We start from the raw sequence: 16,651 nt of genomic DNA on the forward strand, positions 1-16,651 counted from the left end.
GTCATTAGGTTGAAAAGGTCTGTGTACCTTGAAAAAGGTGATAATTAACATGGTGAAAGTATATGGAAAGCTAAATGACACTGAGAAGGTAGTTTAGAGTCTTCCCTTTATTCATCCACCTATTAAAGGATAAAAGGGCATATAATGAGACAGAAGAGTGGTACATTGAAGGCAGACAGAAATTTTCTTTGCATGGAGTATATTGCCACTCATGAACAATATCAATGTGTGTAAATGTAACAGGATCCTTAAAAAGATCAGGCATTTTAGTAGCCTACAGCACCAATTGCAATCACTGCAATATCAGTGGTAAATGTGTAGAATTTAAGACTATTGAATAGGTTTCAGACTGAAAGAGAATTCTACGTAAAGAGAATTGAAAGAAAAGTCTGTCTGGGGCCAGCTATGCTATAGCCATCTGCCAGAGCATCTCTTGTGCTCTCCTGCAAAACACATTCCAGTTAGCACAGCCAAAGACTGTGAACTGTTTGGACTATTTGGCCAGTTTTATCAAGTGTAATAGTCACCATGCTTCTATGGTGGTCAGTGGTCATCAGTTTATATTGAATACAGCAACAGTCTACTGGAAGGTATCTGGCATTCTGACACCTACCTGAATGACTGCTGAATGCTTCAAGTGTACATACGTTATTTCTTCTACAAGTGAGCACGTACTGTGCTCTATTTAGAGATACTTGGGTTGGCTCTTAGTGGAAAGGTTCAGACTTTGATCCATCCTGTACAACTCCTGTCTAAACCAGCCCAATGACAGGACTGTTAACCTGGCTGAAGATATTCCCAGAGTCTGAAACAGCTTCTTCTGCTTTATGAGACATATAAATGCTTTATGAGACATCTAAGTTCCCAACAGATGCTGCAGCACATCTGCTTTGCACAGGCAGCTCCTGGTTGCCTCCCATCTGACTTTGCTTACAGCTTGGCCCTACCAGCTGCGTGCCCGCATCTGTACAGTTTTGCACCCAGTAATAAGCCTTGCACTTCTGCAGTCTTCATAAGACTTAGTGAGTGAGAGACCACTTCACCGTGCTCGGTTGTGCAACACAAGCACCCCAGATACTGCCCTCTGGCAGCTGAGACCCAGGACTGAGCCCTTGAAGGATGTCTTTAGATGGCCATCAGTTCTCTTTACTGGTACAGGGATGTAATTTCATGTGTTATGAGACCAGGTAAGGCAGGAGACATACGGACCCTCTGACCTGCAAATGCATCATCTCTTCATCCTGGAAAGTGAGATTCTGCTTTTTACCAGCTTCCCTTTCACACTGGCCAGTGTGAGCACACAGCTCTCAGAGGACAGTCTTAGAGGTAAAACCGCTGTGCTTGTCAGTTGAACTCCTGAGCTGTTCATTCCTGCCCTTTCCTCCTACCCGAAACAGTGAAATGTTTGCTGGCACTGTCCAGGAATTCATCTGCTGGCATTTTAATATGCATGTGTATGATCATCCAGTTGCTACAACTACACTGTGGGAATCTTGTTTCTAAAAATACACCAATCTCTGCTGGTCTCCAGCACTAGCATGAGGTAATGTATCAAGTTCCCTCACTGCCAGTGACACACAGGATGAAAGTAATCCATACAGCTAGTAATACATAAAGGCAACAATTATAATCACAACTGATTTCCCTTTCACTTAAAAACATCATCTTCTAGCCTGCATTAGCACAGCTTCAGCTCTTGCAGTGCATCAAAACAATCATGTGCTTCCCCTTGCTAAATAGATCCTGAGAGCATCTTCTGAATAGCTCAGGGAGGTTAGGTTTATTATGGGAACCTCAAACCAGTTCATACTCCAGCAGGTGCTCAGTTGCTATCAATCACTGTACTTCCACCAAAACTGAGAGAGATCTACCTGTTTGCATCACTCAGGTTGTGATTGCTGTATTTTGTCTAGGGAAATGTGTGTGCATATCATCTTTTGAATTCAAGATGCAGCAAATAACTCCCTGCTAAGAAACCTGATCTTCCATGTTCCAGTTTCTCTTCTGCATTATTTAAATTGCAGTTGAAAGCGCTATGAGTCAGTGGAGGCTACAAAAAAATTGACAGAATACAACCCAATTTTTACTATTTAAAAAAATGGTATTTTGGAAGGATTTTGCATTAAAAATAGCCCCTCTGATCCCAGAGGAGCTACTCAGTGTATAGCATTACTCAACCTTACTGTCATATATTCTGGCCCAAAATAACATGTCTGTCTGGTGAGCAAAGGAGGGAGCTTGGGAGCCTGAACTTCAGTGTTGTAGCCAAAATTCACAGTGATGAGACATTAAGTGTGTGCCAATCACTGTATTCCAAATCACAGCACTGACTGCTGAGAAACTATTGTTACATTTCTGTTCTTCCCCCTACCTACATACAGGGATATAGGATATAGGATGTAGATGTAGGAAATATATATACTGCTGTGTACTATATGTATAATATACATCAGTAATGCTAGAAATGGGAAGGAGCCTTCATGAATTAACACAAATTATAAAGTTTGTCAGTGCTTTGAAGTTCTTCAGTGAGGGATGCTAAATAAAGCATACCTTGGTCTGTGTCTGTAGAGGACACGTAAAGGTCTGAAGCCACAGAATTCCTCTGGCTGTGGGGTTGCCAGCAATGGTCCTCTCTCATGGAGAGGAATGGCCATTCCTGAGAAGGAGCAGTGGTAAAATGGAGGTGAATGGATGTGGAAGCTGTGTTCTGCTCCCATGTGATAATCCAGAGCTTCTCCCAAACTTTGCCCCTCAGAATCTGTTTTCTAGCTGCTGTAGCTCATTGCGCCTCTTCCAAACACAGAGTGTGAAAGGAACCCCACTATCCTTGGTGTGGCCTTTGTTCTTCTAAATTAAAATGTTTTGTTTTCCCCTGGAGATTGTAGTGAATCTGTTGCTTTTCCAAGAATGTTTCTTCTACCTAGAGCCATGTTCTGTCCTTAGTTCTGGTCTGGATCTTTTCTAGACAGCAATTATCTTTTTCATTGAACAGAAAATTTCTTAGAGAGCAGCTGGGAAAGAATCCTTTTTGTCTCTTTGAGCACGCAGTCCTGGAGCTGCTGCTGTAGCTTGTCATACATTACAGTACTGTCAGCGCTGGCTTTTCTCCCATCACAAGGAGTTTTGGAGCCAGGCAAAGGCAGAGCCACTGAGCACTCTCGGAAACCTCTAGCATCTCTATCAGGTCATGGCGACAGGCTGCTCCACAGAATGGAGCTCTGTCTCCGTTCAATCAAAACAACACCTGACCGTGGCCTCTGGGCACCAAGAGGTGATGGCTCATTGCTGTTAGTATCAGATTGCCTAGTACTGATATCCTCTTTTCTTTGTCGCTGAGATTTACTGTTCAGCTTTAGTGATGTTTTTCCTAATTAACCGGGCTTTTGTTCCTACCTTTCAGAGCTGCAAGGAAGCCCTGTTCTGCAAACCAGGAGTCAGCATAGCTCTGTTTTGCTGTTGCTTCTGACTGCTGAGGGTGTGAGTCTTGCAGGTCTCCTTCTGCTTGCTGGGAAGAGAGCTGCTGAAAGGCATCTCCTGTTTAGGGTCTTTCACAGAATGACTCCCCCAGCATCACAGCACTGGTCTAGCAAGGCACCAGTGTGGAAACTGAAACCTCAAAACCTGAACAGGATGAGAAGTGTGTAACTTTTGGAGAATGCTGGAGCCAATGTGATGTTTCAGAGCCAGCCTCTATTCTTAGAAGAGTGTTGAAAGTCATAATTTAAAAACAAGATCCAGTGCAGTGCTAGCAAAGAATCATATTCGTGGTATTCCTGTGAGTAAATCCCTCAACATGAATTGGCTTGACTTCAAGCTCAGAAGCACTCCACCAAAATAAGGCCCAGCTGTGAGGTGTCTGTATTACTGATCTGAGTGGGAGAGAAGTACACATGGCACTTGCTACATCAGGTGCTCTCAGTGGAGTGGGCAACCCCTTCCCTTCCTTCCCCCAAGAAACCATGCCTGTAGCTTACTTGGTATTATAGGTCAAACGAGAGCTTTTCAAGGGCCTCTATAAGAGTTAGCCAATGCCAAGTGGTGAAATCTGATGTATATATTCCCCCATTTAAAAATCCCTCAGGCACTTAAGTGGCTGCTGTTCTGCTGTCTGGTGGGGACTAGATGCTGCCTTTATACCATTCACAGTCGTTTCTGGTTTGCATCTACGTCATCTAGTGCTGTGTTTTAACTCAGAATCTCTAGATGTCTTAACGTGCCCCTTTGTGGGGTGTGCGTAGTAAACAAAGGGGCAATTTCAGGGTGGCATTGAGCAAAGATGGCCACAGATCCATGCTTATGGGTTAGAGCTAGGATGAACTGTGTGGGAGCATCTGATTCATAGTCATTTTATCGGGAGAAAAAACACAGAACTGGCTGTATTCAAATCCTGTTCATCTGCTGCTTCAGTGCTGTTTGGATTTTGAGGTTTCCCTCGGAAACCTCACACATTTTTACAGCCACAGCTGGACTTAGGGCATAATCCTTTCCCATTTGGATCATGCAGAATTTTTCCAACAGCTTTAACTGAAAGAAGCTGAGACCTTAGAGTTTCCTCTTGCTCAGGTCAACATGAACTTTAGTAAGGATCATGCCAACAATTGAAACACTGGATCTCATAATAACATGTCTCTGGAGCTGATCTGGTGGTTTTACTCACCGTGTAACCCTCACTTACGAATCCAGTCCCACCAGAGTGAACTGAAGCGTGTGTGAGTTGCGCTGCTGACGGGCTGTTTTATCCTATGCAAAAAACCATCAGCAATCTGTGTCTCATGGCCTGGCCGTGAGGTCTGAGTCGTGCCTGTTAACTCCTGAGGCTTACACTGCTCGGTGATGTCAGTGGGACTCTTTATGTGAGTAAGCAAGGTATTCTTTCCTCTAATTAAGTTATTTGATTGTTCTGTGTAGTGCATTTAAACTGTAAAGGAGTTCTACACAAGCTGCTACCAAAGTTGAAACATCTCATTGTCAAGTTTCACACTAGAGTTTTACGAGGGAAAAAGTTAGCTACATCTGCAAAACAATCAGAAGGTAAAAGAAGCCGGAAATTAAAGAAGCCAAGAGGGTGTGTAATGAGCATAAATAATTCAGATAAAAGACAGAATGACCTAGTGAAGATTTCATGTTTTATTGTTGTTAAAAGTTCATCATGAAATTGGCACAACACATAAAACCAGATCTGTGGCGAGTGATACGTATTACTATTCTTGCCCGCTTGTTTTGTGCACACCCTCACTTTTTAAAACCAGAAGGTAATGAATAAAAGACATTTCATGGGCTAACTGCGAAACTGATGTTAGCACAGCAGAGAGTGGCTGCGCTTTCTGTTGACTCTATCAAATGGATAATGCAGACAGAAATAGTCCTCTATTCATACTTAAAAATAAACTCAGTTTTAGAGTATGCCCCAGCTGAAAATAACTGGAGAGGGAGAGCTGGAAATAACCCTTTTCTTACAGACCTATTTCCATGAAAGTCAAAGGGATTTTTGCCATGGATTTTAAAAGCAGCAGGATATAGTTATTTGTTGACAGACAGATGGCGAGGCCTAGCAACAGAAGCTAGGGAGGACCTGTGGCAAAGTAGGAGTTTATTATTTTGATCTTGCACATGCTGCTGAATCTCCTTGTAGTAATTGTGCATGTTCACAACAGCAGTGATTGCTGGGAGGAGCTGGGAGGGTGTATCAAAGCCAGATAAAGCGTCTGCAGCTCATTTTTTCTCCCCGTTTGGGTTGGTCTTGGTTCTAACCTCACACACCATTCATTGCAAAGTGACTTTTTTACCTGTACATTTTCTGATCCACGTCAGAAAACAAGAACAATACCCACAATTACAAAAAAATCTTCACCACGTCACTGACTGTTCCTAGTCTTGTGTAGCTTTTCTTCCTGACTTCTGTGCTTATCAGAGTGAGCATTTAAGGCTGCTCTCAGCATGACTTTTGTTCCTCATACTGTCATATCAATTCCAGGGGCGCTGGGAGGTTGCTTAGAGCCGCCCGCCACTGACTGGCTTGGCAGAATTGTGGTTCTGCAGTTTTCTGCATGGAAAGGTCCCTGTAACCAGTCTCAAAAGAAAAAGCAGTGCTGTAGGTTTCTGAGGGGAGCGCTTCTCGTGGATGGGAGGCAAGATAAGCCCCACATGAGATACACTGCTTGAATGTCTGGGGGGGGCGGGGGGGGGGGGGGGGAAATACCTTAGTGGCATGGCTACTCCTAAATTTTCCTATTACTTATTTGGGAGCCTCTTTTAAAGAAGGCGAGTAGGAACATGAACCCATTCATGTCTTCCAAACTTGTAAGCAGGGCTGTTTTTTTTGCTGTGTGTCCTGGTATGGGGTTGTCAAAGGTGCTGGTTAATGATGTGGCAAATGCCTATCCCTGGGAAACTGTCATGCAGCTCCAAAGCCTATGCTCTGAAATGTCCACTACCTCCCTCTGAACTCATGCTCCATTAGGACTACAGCACATCATGCTACCCCAACCCTACTACCAGGCTTAAGAGCACTGTGGCTACTCGGGTTTTGTTTCCTCCACAGTGAATAGTTTTAAGTCCCGGAAGATAAAAATCTCAGTGCTGCTCCCTTACATTAAAATCTCAGGGCTTCAGTCTCAGCCTCACAGCAGGAGAGTGGCAGGGGTGGAAAGCTGGCACAGCAGAATGGTGAATCAGGCTCTCTCTTTGGTTTTCAGGCTGTTTACTCAAAACAACCCTTGAGAAAGATGCTTTGCCTCAAGCTGATGTCACATTCAACCGGTTTAGCAGTATTACGCCTATTTCTTCTCAAGCTAGTCAAGGAGGGGAGGGAGAATATATGTTACTGCAAGTTCACATAGACAACAAATGAATATTTAGTACAAAATGTTCTTTCAAGGTGGGGCAAACATTTCTAGCTGTGACAGAAAAAGAAGGTATTTTGTAACATTTTTAACAACTTGGCTGTGAAAAAGTGTTTATGTGAAATATGTTTAGACACAGACTACCTCACCTGATACTGAAGTATTCCAAGGCTCTTTCTGAGCCTTAACCTTTTTTTTTTTTTTTTTTTAATTACATCAGCTTTATCACAGCAAATTCCAAACGTAACTAAATAATTTGGTTGTAGTTTTTTGGGTTTTTGTTTTTGCTTTTTCCTCTTTGGAAAAAATAAAGCTATGCTGTGTGACTCCACTCCACACGGGTTCTAGCCATTCAAGGCTTCTTTCATTTCAGAATTCATTTCCTCATTCAGAGGAATCCATGGAAATATTCAGCTAGTAAATTCTAGCATAAGATTACAGAAGTTGGTTCGCACGCTCAGTCCTGAACAACTGCAGCTTCTGAGAAGCTCACACACTACTTGTCCCTACTGAAAAACATTTTGAAAACCTGGCCCAACTTGGAAACAGTCTTATTTCACGTCTAGCAGGGCTTATATCCGAAATGAAGATCTGAATAACCCCTAAATTGTGGAGACCAAAAAATTCAGATAGAAGTTCTGCAGCGCAATCTCCCATCTTAAACATTTGGATTTGGCTCAAGGTCCAACTGAACAGAAACATTTAAGGCCTCAGTTTTCTCTGACTTACACTGCACATGGAAGTGTTCAGCAGTTGCTTCTGAACACGATCAGCCAACATTAAGCCAAGCACGCATGGAACAGCCCTTGGTTACGTAGCCATCATCCTTCTTTCGCCTTCCACGGGCTGGTACTGCCCAAGAGCGAAATAAAAATAAAACCTCTTCCAAACTGGTGTTAGACAGACAAATAGATGTGGAAGCCTTAACTGTGACTTTCTGCCCTTTTCTGAGCGCTCAGCCAAACCACAACCTGTCAGAAGTGGGTTCTCAGCCCTTGCTCGAAGCCTGGCTCAGAAAATCACAACAGTGCAGAATCAGGTGGTGGGCGCTGTGGTTGATCGTGTTATGCAAAGGCAAAACCAGAATCAGGTTCAAAAAAGCATTTTCCTGAGACAGGAAACCACTCAAGCAGGAACTAACAGGAGTGCCCAGTGCAGCAGCTGGGAACAGAGGCAAAGCGGTATCACTGGGCCCTTGCTCCTGACAGACCCTGCTGACATGGTGGTGCGCTAAGCTCATCTTGGCATCCCTGGCGTAGGCACTGCGCTGTGCTGAGCCAGTGTGGATAGCAAAAGTCTCAGGGCTATGCTAACCTACCCGGAATCCCAAGCAGTTGAAAGTTCAAGTCAGTCAAATTGTGTTTTCTGAGCTACAGTAAAAGCATGGAGTGGAAATCTCTACTATTGTGCCATCAGGGAGATCCCTTTTGGTTCTGTGCTACTGTAGGGTCATGGTGCTACTTACTCTCTCCAGCCTCCTACTTCTGGCCCACCAGACTAGCAGGGCAGCCTCAGGCTGCATCAACGACCCTGGCTTTACATATCTAGTTGGATAAAAGCACCAGGCTGAGAGGGTGCTAAGTATCTCCAAAGAGAGTTCATCTTCTGCTTGCATCCGCTTTAGAACCATAAAGCATTTCCAAGCTGGAGAAAAATCCAAACACCTCATGTAGAAGCACCTTTCCCTTGGATTTTTATTATCATCATTGTCATTTTTAAGAATATATTTTGTACCGAAACACTGTCAGCATTCTTTATACAATGGAAAATGACACAGTCATCATGTATCTTGTAAAAGAGTAAAAACAGAGCAAGACAGGAAAATTTCATATCAAGATTCGATCTGGAGTACAAATAGATTCTGATGTATGACTTAAAAGCCACACACCAGATAAAAAGATAATCTGTAAAACAAACAGGTTCTCTCTTAATTTGGAAAAAGGAGGAAAAATCAGGGAATGTCAATGTTAAGGCTAAAAATTCCATTTTTAACTCATATTTTATAGGTGGCAGCGTGAATCTTAACTCGTCTGCAGTAGCAACAACATCTCCCTTGCTTTACAAAGAGATTTGCACTTGCATGAAATAAGAATCAGGCTTCTATGCTCGGAGGACTCCGATTGACCTCAGCAGGCTTTGGACTAGAGCCACAGTTGGAATTTCAGCTTGCAGTCTAAGGCTTCTTAACTGCAAGCCAAATTAGCACAAAATGAGGCTTTGCAACTGGCATTCTACCCTTAACTCTGGATATTCCAGTTCTGGTTGCTTTAAACCACAGCTTTATTGCAGGTTTAACATAGTTCTGTTTGTGAGATTCTTCTCTCTTTTTTTCTTTTTTTTCTTTTTTTTTTTTTTTTTAAATACTGTGCTACAAAGGATGTTATTGTATACTGTGTCTTACAAAGTCCCTATATTACATGTTTTCAGAATTGCCTAAATACATGTTTATGTCATGATTATAACTACTCAGAAAGACTTGCTACAGTCTGTTGTGAGCAGCCAAGGAAAAAAAGTATTTAGTCCTAAAGAAGTCAAGAAAAGTGGCCTGTGTTCATTTATAGTGTAGTGCAGTGACTGTGTTTATACAGCTATACCTACTATTTAAAAAGCTACTTGAAAAGTTATTATTCATGTGCAGTAGCTGATTTTCAAGCATTAATAACTTGGCTGTCTAGACAAGTTTTAATTGTCATATCAAAGGCCAAATATGTTCTCAAACAAGTGCAACGATCTCCCATCTCCCTTGGAAAGAGGCTGGTTCTCTTTCTGAACTAAGAGACTACCAAATTTAACTTTTTCTCAGGTTAAAAAAACACAGTTAAACCTACAAATTTGCTGTTTATCTTTTTAAAATGGATCGACCTTAACTCAGACCTATCCTGTGCAGCAAAGTTAGTAAGCCCTGAAAAACAGTTTCTAGTGAATATGCAGAGTTCCCACCAACTACCATGCCCACATTTCCCCAGGGCCTAGAGGGCTCCATTAAAATGTAACTAAATGTTTGATAGGAAACATTATTTTTCAAGAATGATATGTAAAGTTTGCCCAAAGAACCTAAGACATTTTGTACGTTCAAAATGTTTACACTTTGCTGTTCTTAACCATCGGTAAGATTGTTCAATTTTACTAATAATACATACAATGAGTATAAATAAATAAACTACAGATAAGCTTTAAAAACTGTATTAACAATACATTGTGCAAAAACTCATAATGATCTACATTCTATGCAAATACCCTGACTAAAATATACAGGCTGTGTCCTCACACCCCCATTCAGTTTTTGCGCAGTCCTTGGGCCAAATCAGCAGCTTGGAGCAATCAGCAAAATTCCATTGCAAGCCGTGGAGGTAATGCTGATTTACACCAACAGGTGAGCTGGCCCTCAGGCGTGTGCAAAAATCCCATAGAAATCAGTGGGAATTGTGCTTGACTAAGGACTAGACAGTTTGATTGTACCCCATTAAAGTGAGTGGGAGTTTTGCCATTGATTTCCACGGAACCAGGCTCAGGCCCCAGGTAAGGACATCAACACGTGGCCCTATGTTGTGCTACACTACTCCACTTCAGTGCAGAAACAATATTTGCAAAAGAAAAACTTTTTTTGTTTTGTTGTCACTGCTGTTCAGTAACTGGTTTTAGCAGTGCATTTCAGAAATTACCTTTCTGTGAGATTTGAAACAAGTCTTTCTGAATCCATTCCAATTTGATTATTCAGTACAGGTGGGCTATTTTGATCCAAGAAAAATGGCTCAATGTCTATTAACCAATTATGTTCTTCATTAGGATAAACAACAGCCTGGTTCATCAGCACAGGAGTGAAGAACTGCATGTGGAAAAGGAATGGGGCAGCCTTCCTACCATAGCTGTGTCCGGAGCCGGCTGTCACTTCTCCAAATGGATGATGGCACCTGAGCCGGTTTGGAATCTGCGGTCCTAACAAGTTCAGCCAAGTTTTGTAAGCTGAAGATCTCCATTTATCTTTATCGTGTCAATTGCTGACAGTGTTTCAATACGGTGGTAAAAATCAAAAAGCTGATGTCCATCCACAAATATTCTAAAACGGGGATGCTCGCAAAGTATCTCAACCTGTAAAAAACAAAACAATGAAGCATGCTGTTCACAGTGTGATTGGGAAGTTATTTCACAGAACACGAAGAGCACTCCATTAGCTTTTAAGTAGTGTTGATATGGTTACACGTTTTGCTACTTACGTGCCACGTAACAGACAGGGCTGAGACCAGTTTGCCCCCAGGACACCAGTTACACTGTGATGGTTCTGCTCTTTCTTCATAGGGACATTAATCTAGTCTCACAGCTTTGTGGCGGGAAGGACTGGAACCCAGTCCCACTGGCATCAGGGAGGTTTTGCCTCTTGGAATAAGGCCAGAAGAAGACTCAAACTGCTATCACAGGGGGAAGAAACTCTATCGCCAACCCAAATCTTACCTCGTACGTCTTGCTACAGAAGTGTTTTGGGGTTTTTTTTGCTGCAGAATGAGGGGGCAGTTCCCTCTGCAATGCTTTCCATGCTTCCATTAATGTACTTGGGAGGGAGCGAACAGGAGAGGAGGGCTAGGTTTCCCCTCCCATCCCACACATACTCACAGAGCTGATGTAAAACTAAAAAGCCTTCGCTAATTGTGGCTGCAGACAGCCCAGGACTCCGTGTTGGACTAGACTCCATGCTGGGGCTGCAGCAAGGGAAATGTGGTGCAGGATGGCTTGAATTCAGCTAGACAGTTCACACGAGGCACAAGCAGGATTGGGGAGGGACACAGCTCATCCCTCCTCCTCCGAGCCTGGCAGAAATGTTCTGGAAAAGCAACAAAGCCTGGAGCTGAACAAGCTTGGGCAGGTTGGGAGATTCCTGATGTTAGGGGTGGCTTGAGAGGGTGCCCTGTATTTAAGCTTCACTGGAGCTGCCCTGGCAGGAGGCAGGGGTAGGAGGACACCGAACTTGTGCTTCTTGTGCAGGCCCTCAGAGACCTCCAAGTCTGAACAGCCCAAGAAGAAAATCTGCAGGGAAGCCACACGTAAACCCTGGCTCATTTCAAGAGGCTGGTAGTCTGGAGCGAGGTGCTACTTCCAGGCACTTGACTCTGCTGCTATCACGGGGTATAAAAATGGCAACGGGGCCAGCGACAAACACTGAGCTAAAGCCCAACTGACTTGGGGCACGTTGCACCGGGAGCAGTGGCAGCAGACAGTCCAGGAGAGCATAAGCTCCTGGGGACCCAGCAGCGCACCACGTAACAGGGAAGCACCCGTGCTGCCGCGTAGCTCCCGTGTCACTGCGGCAGGCACATCCAGCCTTAGGCCTTGTTATGTAAAAGATATGGTTAGCCTCAACACTGCTTACAATCCATTTTCAGATCACCGTGGGCCACACCAGAATGATAATTGCAGTGGATCACAAGTAACTGGCAAGACACTTAATAGTCTAATTTATTGACTGAGAGGGAGACCGTCAAAGGTACAAAGTCAACTGGGAACCTAAATTCCATTTATGCGTTTGGGAAAAAAGGAAGGGGGCGGGGGGGGAAGAATGAAGATGAACAACTCCCCTTCTATAATATCTCATGCCAAATGTGCAATATTGCTGTCCTCTAACATCAACTGTTATTAGTGGGACACCCACAAAACATGCTTTGGGTAATTTGTCTGGCTTGGCTGAGGGCCCAGCCACCGCCCACTGCAGCAGGTACTATAACCTTCTCAGCCAGAGCAGGACCAAGCCTCCGAGCCCTTTCAAGTGCATTTCCCACACGCACCAAAGGGTGTTGCCAGTTCTGATGGGAGAGTTTGTAGAAGCAAGTAGAGCGCAACCAATTTGCAGCAAAACCAGTCACAAACACCCTCTCAAAGCCCAAGCATCTGGGGAGATGGTGAGTTTTTGGAGGTGGGGGAGACCATCTTGGGGGCAAGAAGGATTAAGAGAGTTTGGCAGCCAGTCAGAGCACTGGCATTTAGCAGAGGGGCCAGGGAAGTTTTGTAAGAGGGGAAGGGAGGAAGGTTTTTCTGGGTCAGCCGCATGGAAAAGGTATGCGGCCTTTTTTCCTCAATGTAGTGAAGCTGCTGAGAGAGAAGCAGCCCTCTGCAGCTGCACACTTTGTTAGTCCTAATTTGCAAAGACATCTTCACATAACCATAAACAGATGGGAATTTGCTTCTAGGTCAACTCAGTCCATCCACAGCACCACGGCATTTCCACATACACCATTTTCAAGTGACTACAGACTTAAATTTGACAGGAGACTTAATCCCAGGGTTCAGAAAAGAATACCACTATCGCTTAGCTGTTTAATCTCTTAACAGGAAGGGCTACAGCCAACCTCAGCACAACACCCCTGGAGAAAAAGGATGAACAAGATCCTTATTAGCTGCACTAAATTGCAAACACTATATCCATTAAGAAAACCATCAAAACATACAACAGTCACCGAGTATTTACATTCTCCTGTAATAACTTGTAATGCACTAATAACATAGAGGTACTGTTTAATTTATAGCTATAAAACTAAGCTGAGGAAGTGTGCTTCATCACGCAGTATTACAGCCTCCAACTTGTCATAGCACCCCGGTGAGGTGTTTGTAGCCCCACGCAAAATGCCTGCAGTTGCACACACCAGTGGAATCTCCGTGCAACTTCTGGTCAATACAAACAATCTTGTCAACTGGTGTCTCAACCAGAGAAGCACGGGCTACACTGCAATTTCACAAGAGGCAAGTTGGGTTCTACTGCGGCAATGATCAAATTATACTTTATCAGATACGGCGCATGCTGCTGTCATCCTGGTACTCACCCTAAAAGGCTGGTCCGGTATAAACGGAAAATAAGGAATAGACGATTGCTCTTCCCCCCATTCTCCGGCTACACAAGAGTTTCTGACAAACTGTCTGTCTGTAAACACGGCTTTCAGTTCAATGGCTACGTCCGCAGGAGGATCCTCCGACTCCCCGCAAGTCAGACTGATGCCAAAGCTGCAACACAGACAGAACGGCTCGTATTCAGCTGGGAACAAGGAAACATGCCCCAAACACCACCAGTCTCATTTCTCAGCTTGTCAAAGCCATTGATGGTAGGGTGGCACGGTAAGGGTGACAGCTCAGCTTGTTCGGAGAATGCTCCGAAAGCTCAGCAGGGACAAGAACATGGTTATAGCATATATATATATATATATGTATGTGCGTGCATGTGCATAGGTGTGTGTATCTATATATGCCATACATGCCTCCTTTACTCCCAAGTGCAACGTTGAGAAACAGGATCCCTTGAAGAAATGCCCCCTCTATGGGTCAAAGGAGAAATCAGCACGCTATATTTAAAATGATAAAAATAATCCTTTTCCAGAAAGGAGGGATCTGTGTGTAAGCGTGTGGCCTCCCCCCCTCGCCCCCTCCCCGGGCCCAGCGCCCCCGGGGCGGGCAGCCCTGCCCGGCTGTTACCTCTCGGGGTTGAGGTCCACTATGCCCATAACTAAGATCTTCTTTCCCGGCCTCATTCCTCCTTTGATGTGCCCACAGAAGGGGACGATCTGGAAAGGACAGGGGGAGGATGGCGAGGGTCAGCTCGGCAGCGGCGGCGGCCGCCCCTGTGCAGCCGCACCGGGCGGGGGGAGTGGGTGGGGTGTTGATAAAGGGGTTAAAAAAATGCCCCCCAACAAATAAAACCCCCAAATAAAGGTGAGTTACCAAGCGAGGGAAGTACACATCAGCTTGCACCGGGGATCCCAAGGAATTGTTTAAATGCCCGTCTTCTATTTTCTGCAGGTAAAAAGGAGAGCGCTGAGGCAGGGCTGGCGGGGCCCTCCCGCTCCCCCCGCAGGTGCCCGCCGGGGGGGCGTGGGGGCTGCCCTGCCCGTGTGTCGCCCACCCCCAGCGCCAAGCCCGGTCCCGGTCCCCGTCCCCGTCCCGTCCCGGAGCCGCGGGGAGGGGGCCGAGCAGCACTCACCAGCGCGTCCCGTTCGGCCACGGTCCCCGCCATCTTGTGGAAGCGGCGGCGCTGGGGACGGGGCGGGGGCGAGGAAGGGAGGAGGGAGGGGGGGGCTGCGCGCCGGCTCCGGCGGCTGGGGGCAGTGGCGGAGCTGCGGCGGCAGCGGAGCCGGTGCAGAAGTAGGAAGGGGAGGAGGCGGCGGCGGTGGAGGAAGAGGAGGGGAGGTGGCCGGCCCTGCCTCGCCCGGCGGGGAGCCCAGCCCCTGGCCTGAGGGGGAGCCGGGCAGGGCGGGGGCTGCTGCCGCTGCTGCTGGTCCGCTCCGTGGCCTCGGACACGCGGGGCCCCGGGCTCTCGCCGCTCGGAGTCCCGGAGAGAGAGAGAGACGCTCGGAGACCCTGAGAGCCCCAGCGGGAGGCCCCGGCCGCGGCCTCGCTGAGGAGGGGGCGGCTGGAGCCGGGGCGGGGGGTGCTGGTGGTGGGCCCGGGGTGGGCCCTGGCCGGCCTCCGGGGGGGGGCTGCAGGTGCTGTGTGCTGTGAGAGGGGCTACAGGAGCCCTGTGCCCCTTATTTCAGAGGTCACTTTTATTTTTGAGCTTGGACACCCTGGTGAAGAAGCTGAGACGGGTGTCGGGTAAATCCCCATCTCTCCAGAGGGGAAGCGATGGCTCAGCCCCCCACAATGAGCCGTCACCCCGCTCCCCCCGCCGGTGTGCCCACCCTGTGGCATGGACCCGAGGGGCGTCGAGTCCCTGAGGGCTGGGCTGGGTGGCACGTCTCCCGCTGGAGGGTGCCATGGCCCGTGGCGGCAGGTGGCTGCTGGATGGATTGCAGCCGCTTGGCCGAGTCAAGTCAGGCAGCAGCAGCTCCTTGGAAATCCTCCCCACCAGCCTCCTAACGAGGCACGCTGATTGCATAAGTCGGTCGGCTGGTGACGGAGCAGGGAGCTCCTGTTTACAGGCAGTGTCCGTAGTTATGCAACGTGGCAGCACCTGTGGGTGTCCGGCTCTGCTGAGAGCACGGCGAGGCTCCTGCCGAGGCCACCAGCCCTGCTCGTGGCTGCTGCACAACACCAGGAATCCCTCGTCTTTACCACAGCAAAGTGACTTGTCCTGGCAAGCATGCTGTAATGACCCTGTTGACGAGTTTAGGGTCCTGGAGGGGAGAATGAGGAAGGCGTTCTTCCTCACCACTGGGGTTTGGTGGCATGAGCATCTCTTTAGCAAGGTGATACAGCGGCTGGGCTTGGCTTGCTGCCTGAAGGACCTTGCACAAGTCGTTTGGCTTTTCATGACTTGTACCTGCGCATTAGTCAGGGTTGGTGAATGTCACTGTCCCTCCTCTGACGCACTGGGGGGGTTAGTGACTTGCATTGAGTAAAATGGAACAGAGTGGAAGGAGCTAAGTCATTGCAATATTTAGGGTTTCAGTGTGATGGTGTGTGTCTGTTGGGAAATCCTTGCAATCAATAGGTGATGCCCTTTGAGAAATCAAGAGCTCCTGAGAGTAAGTGCAGATTGTGCAAGTGTTTAGACGCTCAGTTACTTTTTCAGTAGTGCCCACTAATTTGGGGATGTTTTCGTCGCTGGATGCCCAGCTAGAGGTGGCTCATAGAAGTTTATGTTTGTGCATACAGCGCTGCTGGAAGTCATGTACTGGAGTCATGGCTTCTTCAGCTGTACCAACATAGCCACGCATGAAGGCAATGGGCATCTCTCTTGCCCAGGTCTTGCCATACGAAAACCACTGGACTGTTTTTTCATGCCAAAACATTGGGTGTCAGCCATCACCACACAGAAAAGCACCTTCCTCAAATACTGCCAGGAGAGTGCAGTAAAGTGAAACCATCGCACATTAGAAATGGTTGGCTATCAA

The 16,651-nt window shown here is 46.4% G+C and overlaps 1 protein-coding gene and 1 long non-coding RNA gene across 9 annotated transcripts in view; one reads left to right on the forward strand and one right to left on the reverse strand.

Moving 5' to 3' along the window:
• Window positions 1-10,770, forward strand: part of LOC308064053 — a 24,762-nt gene extending 13,992 nt beyond the window's left edge. For 5 of the 8 annotated variants that reach the window (XR_013928172.1, XR_013928173.1, XR_013928174.1 and 2 more), the window contains one exon: window positions 10,632-10,765. This is a non-coding gene — a long non-coding RNA (uncharacterized lncRNA). Of the gene's footprint in view, window positions 1-10,631 lie in introns of all 8 variants that reach the window. The other 3 variants (XR_013928176.1, XR_013928177.1, XR_013928179.1) reach the window with 3 other exon arrangements.
• LGALSL (galectin like) lies at window positions 8,516-14,959 on the reverse strand. The gene is made up of 5 exons (XM_080387931.1): window positions 14,800-14,959; window positions 14,541-14,612; window positions 14,295-14,383; window positions 13,652-13,829; window positions 8,516-10,934 (listed from the first exon to the last, which is right to left on the reverse strand). The coding sequence occupies exons 1-5, from the start codon at window positions 14,830-14,832 to the stop codon at window positions 10,791-10,793; spliced, it is 516 nt and encodes a 171-aa protein (XP_080244057.1). The 5' UTR covers window positions 14,833-14,959; the 3' UTR covers window positions 8,516-10,790.
• Between the last annotated feature and the right edge of the window lie 1,692 nt (window positions 14,960-16,651).

The sequence above is a fragment of the Falco punctatus genome (genome assembly GCF_963210335.1).
Source record: "Falco punctatus genome assembly, chromosome: 5".
Classification (NCBI taxonomy): domain Eukaryota; kingdom Metazoa; phylum Chordata; class Aves; order Falconiformes; family Falconidae; genus Falco; species Falco punctatus.

Coding starts and splice junctions, on each gene's coding strand:
- LGALSL (XM_080387931.1), bottom strand. CDS start 14,832: ATGGCGGGGACCGTGGCCGAACGGGACGCGCTG. Junction 14,613..14,799: donor TGGCCGAACGGGACGCGCTG/GTGAGTGCTGCT, acceptor TTTTACCTGCAG/AAAATAGAAGACGGGCATTT. Junction 13,830..14,294: donor GTGGACCTCAACCCCGAGAG/GTAACAGCCGGG, acceptor TCTGTGTTGCAG/CTTTGGCATCAGTCTGACTT.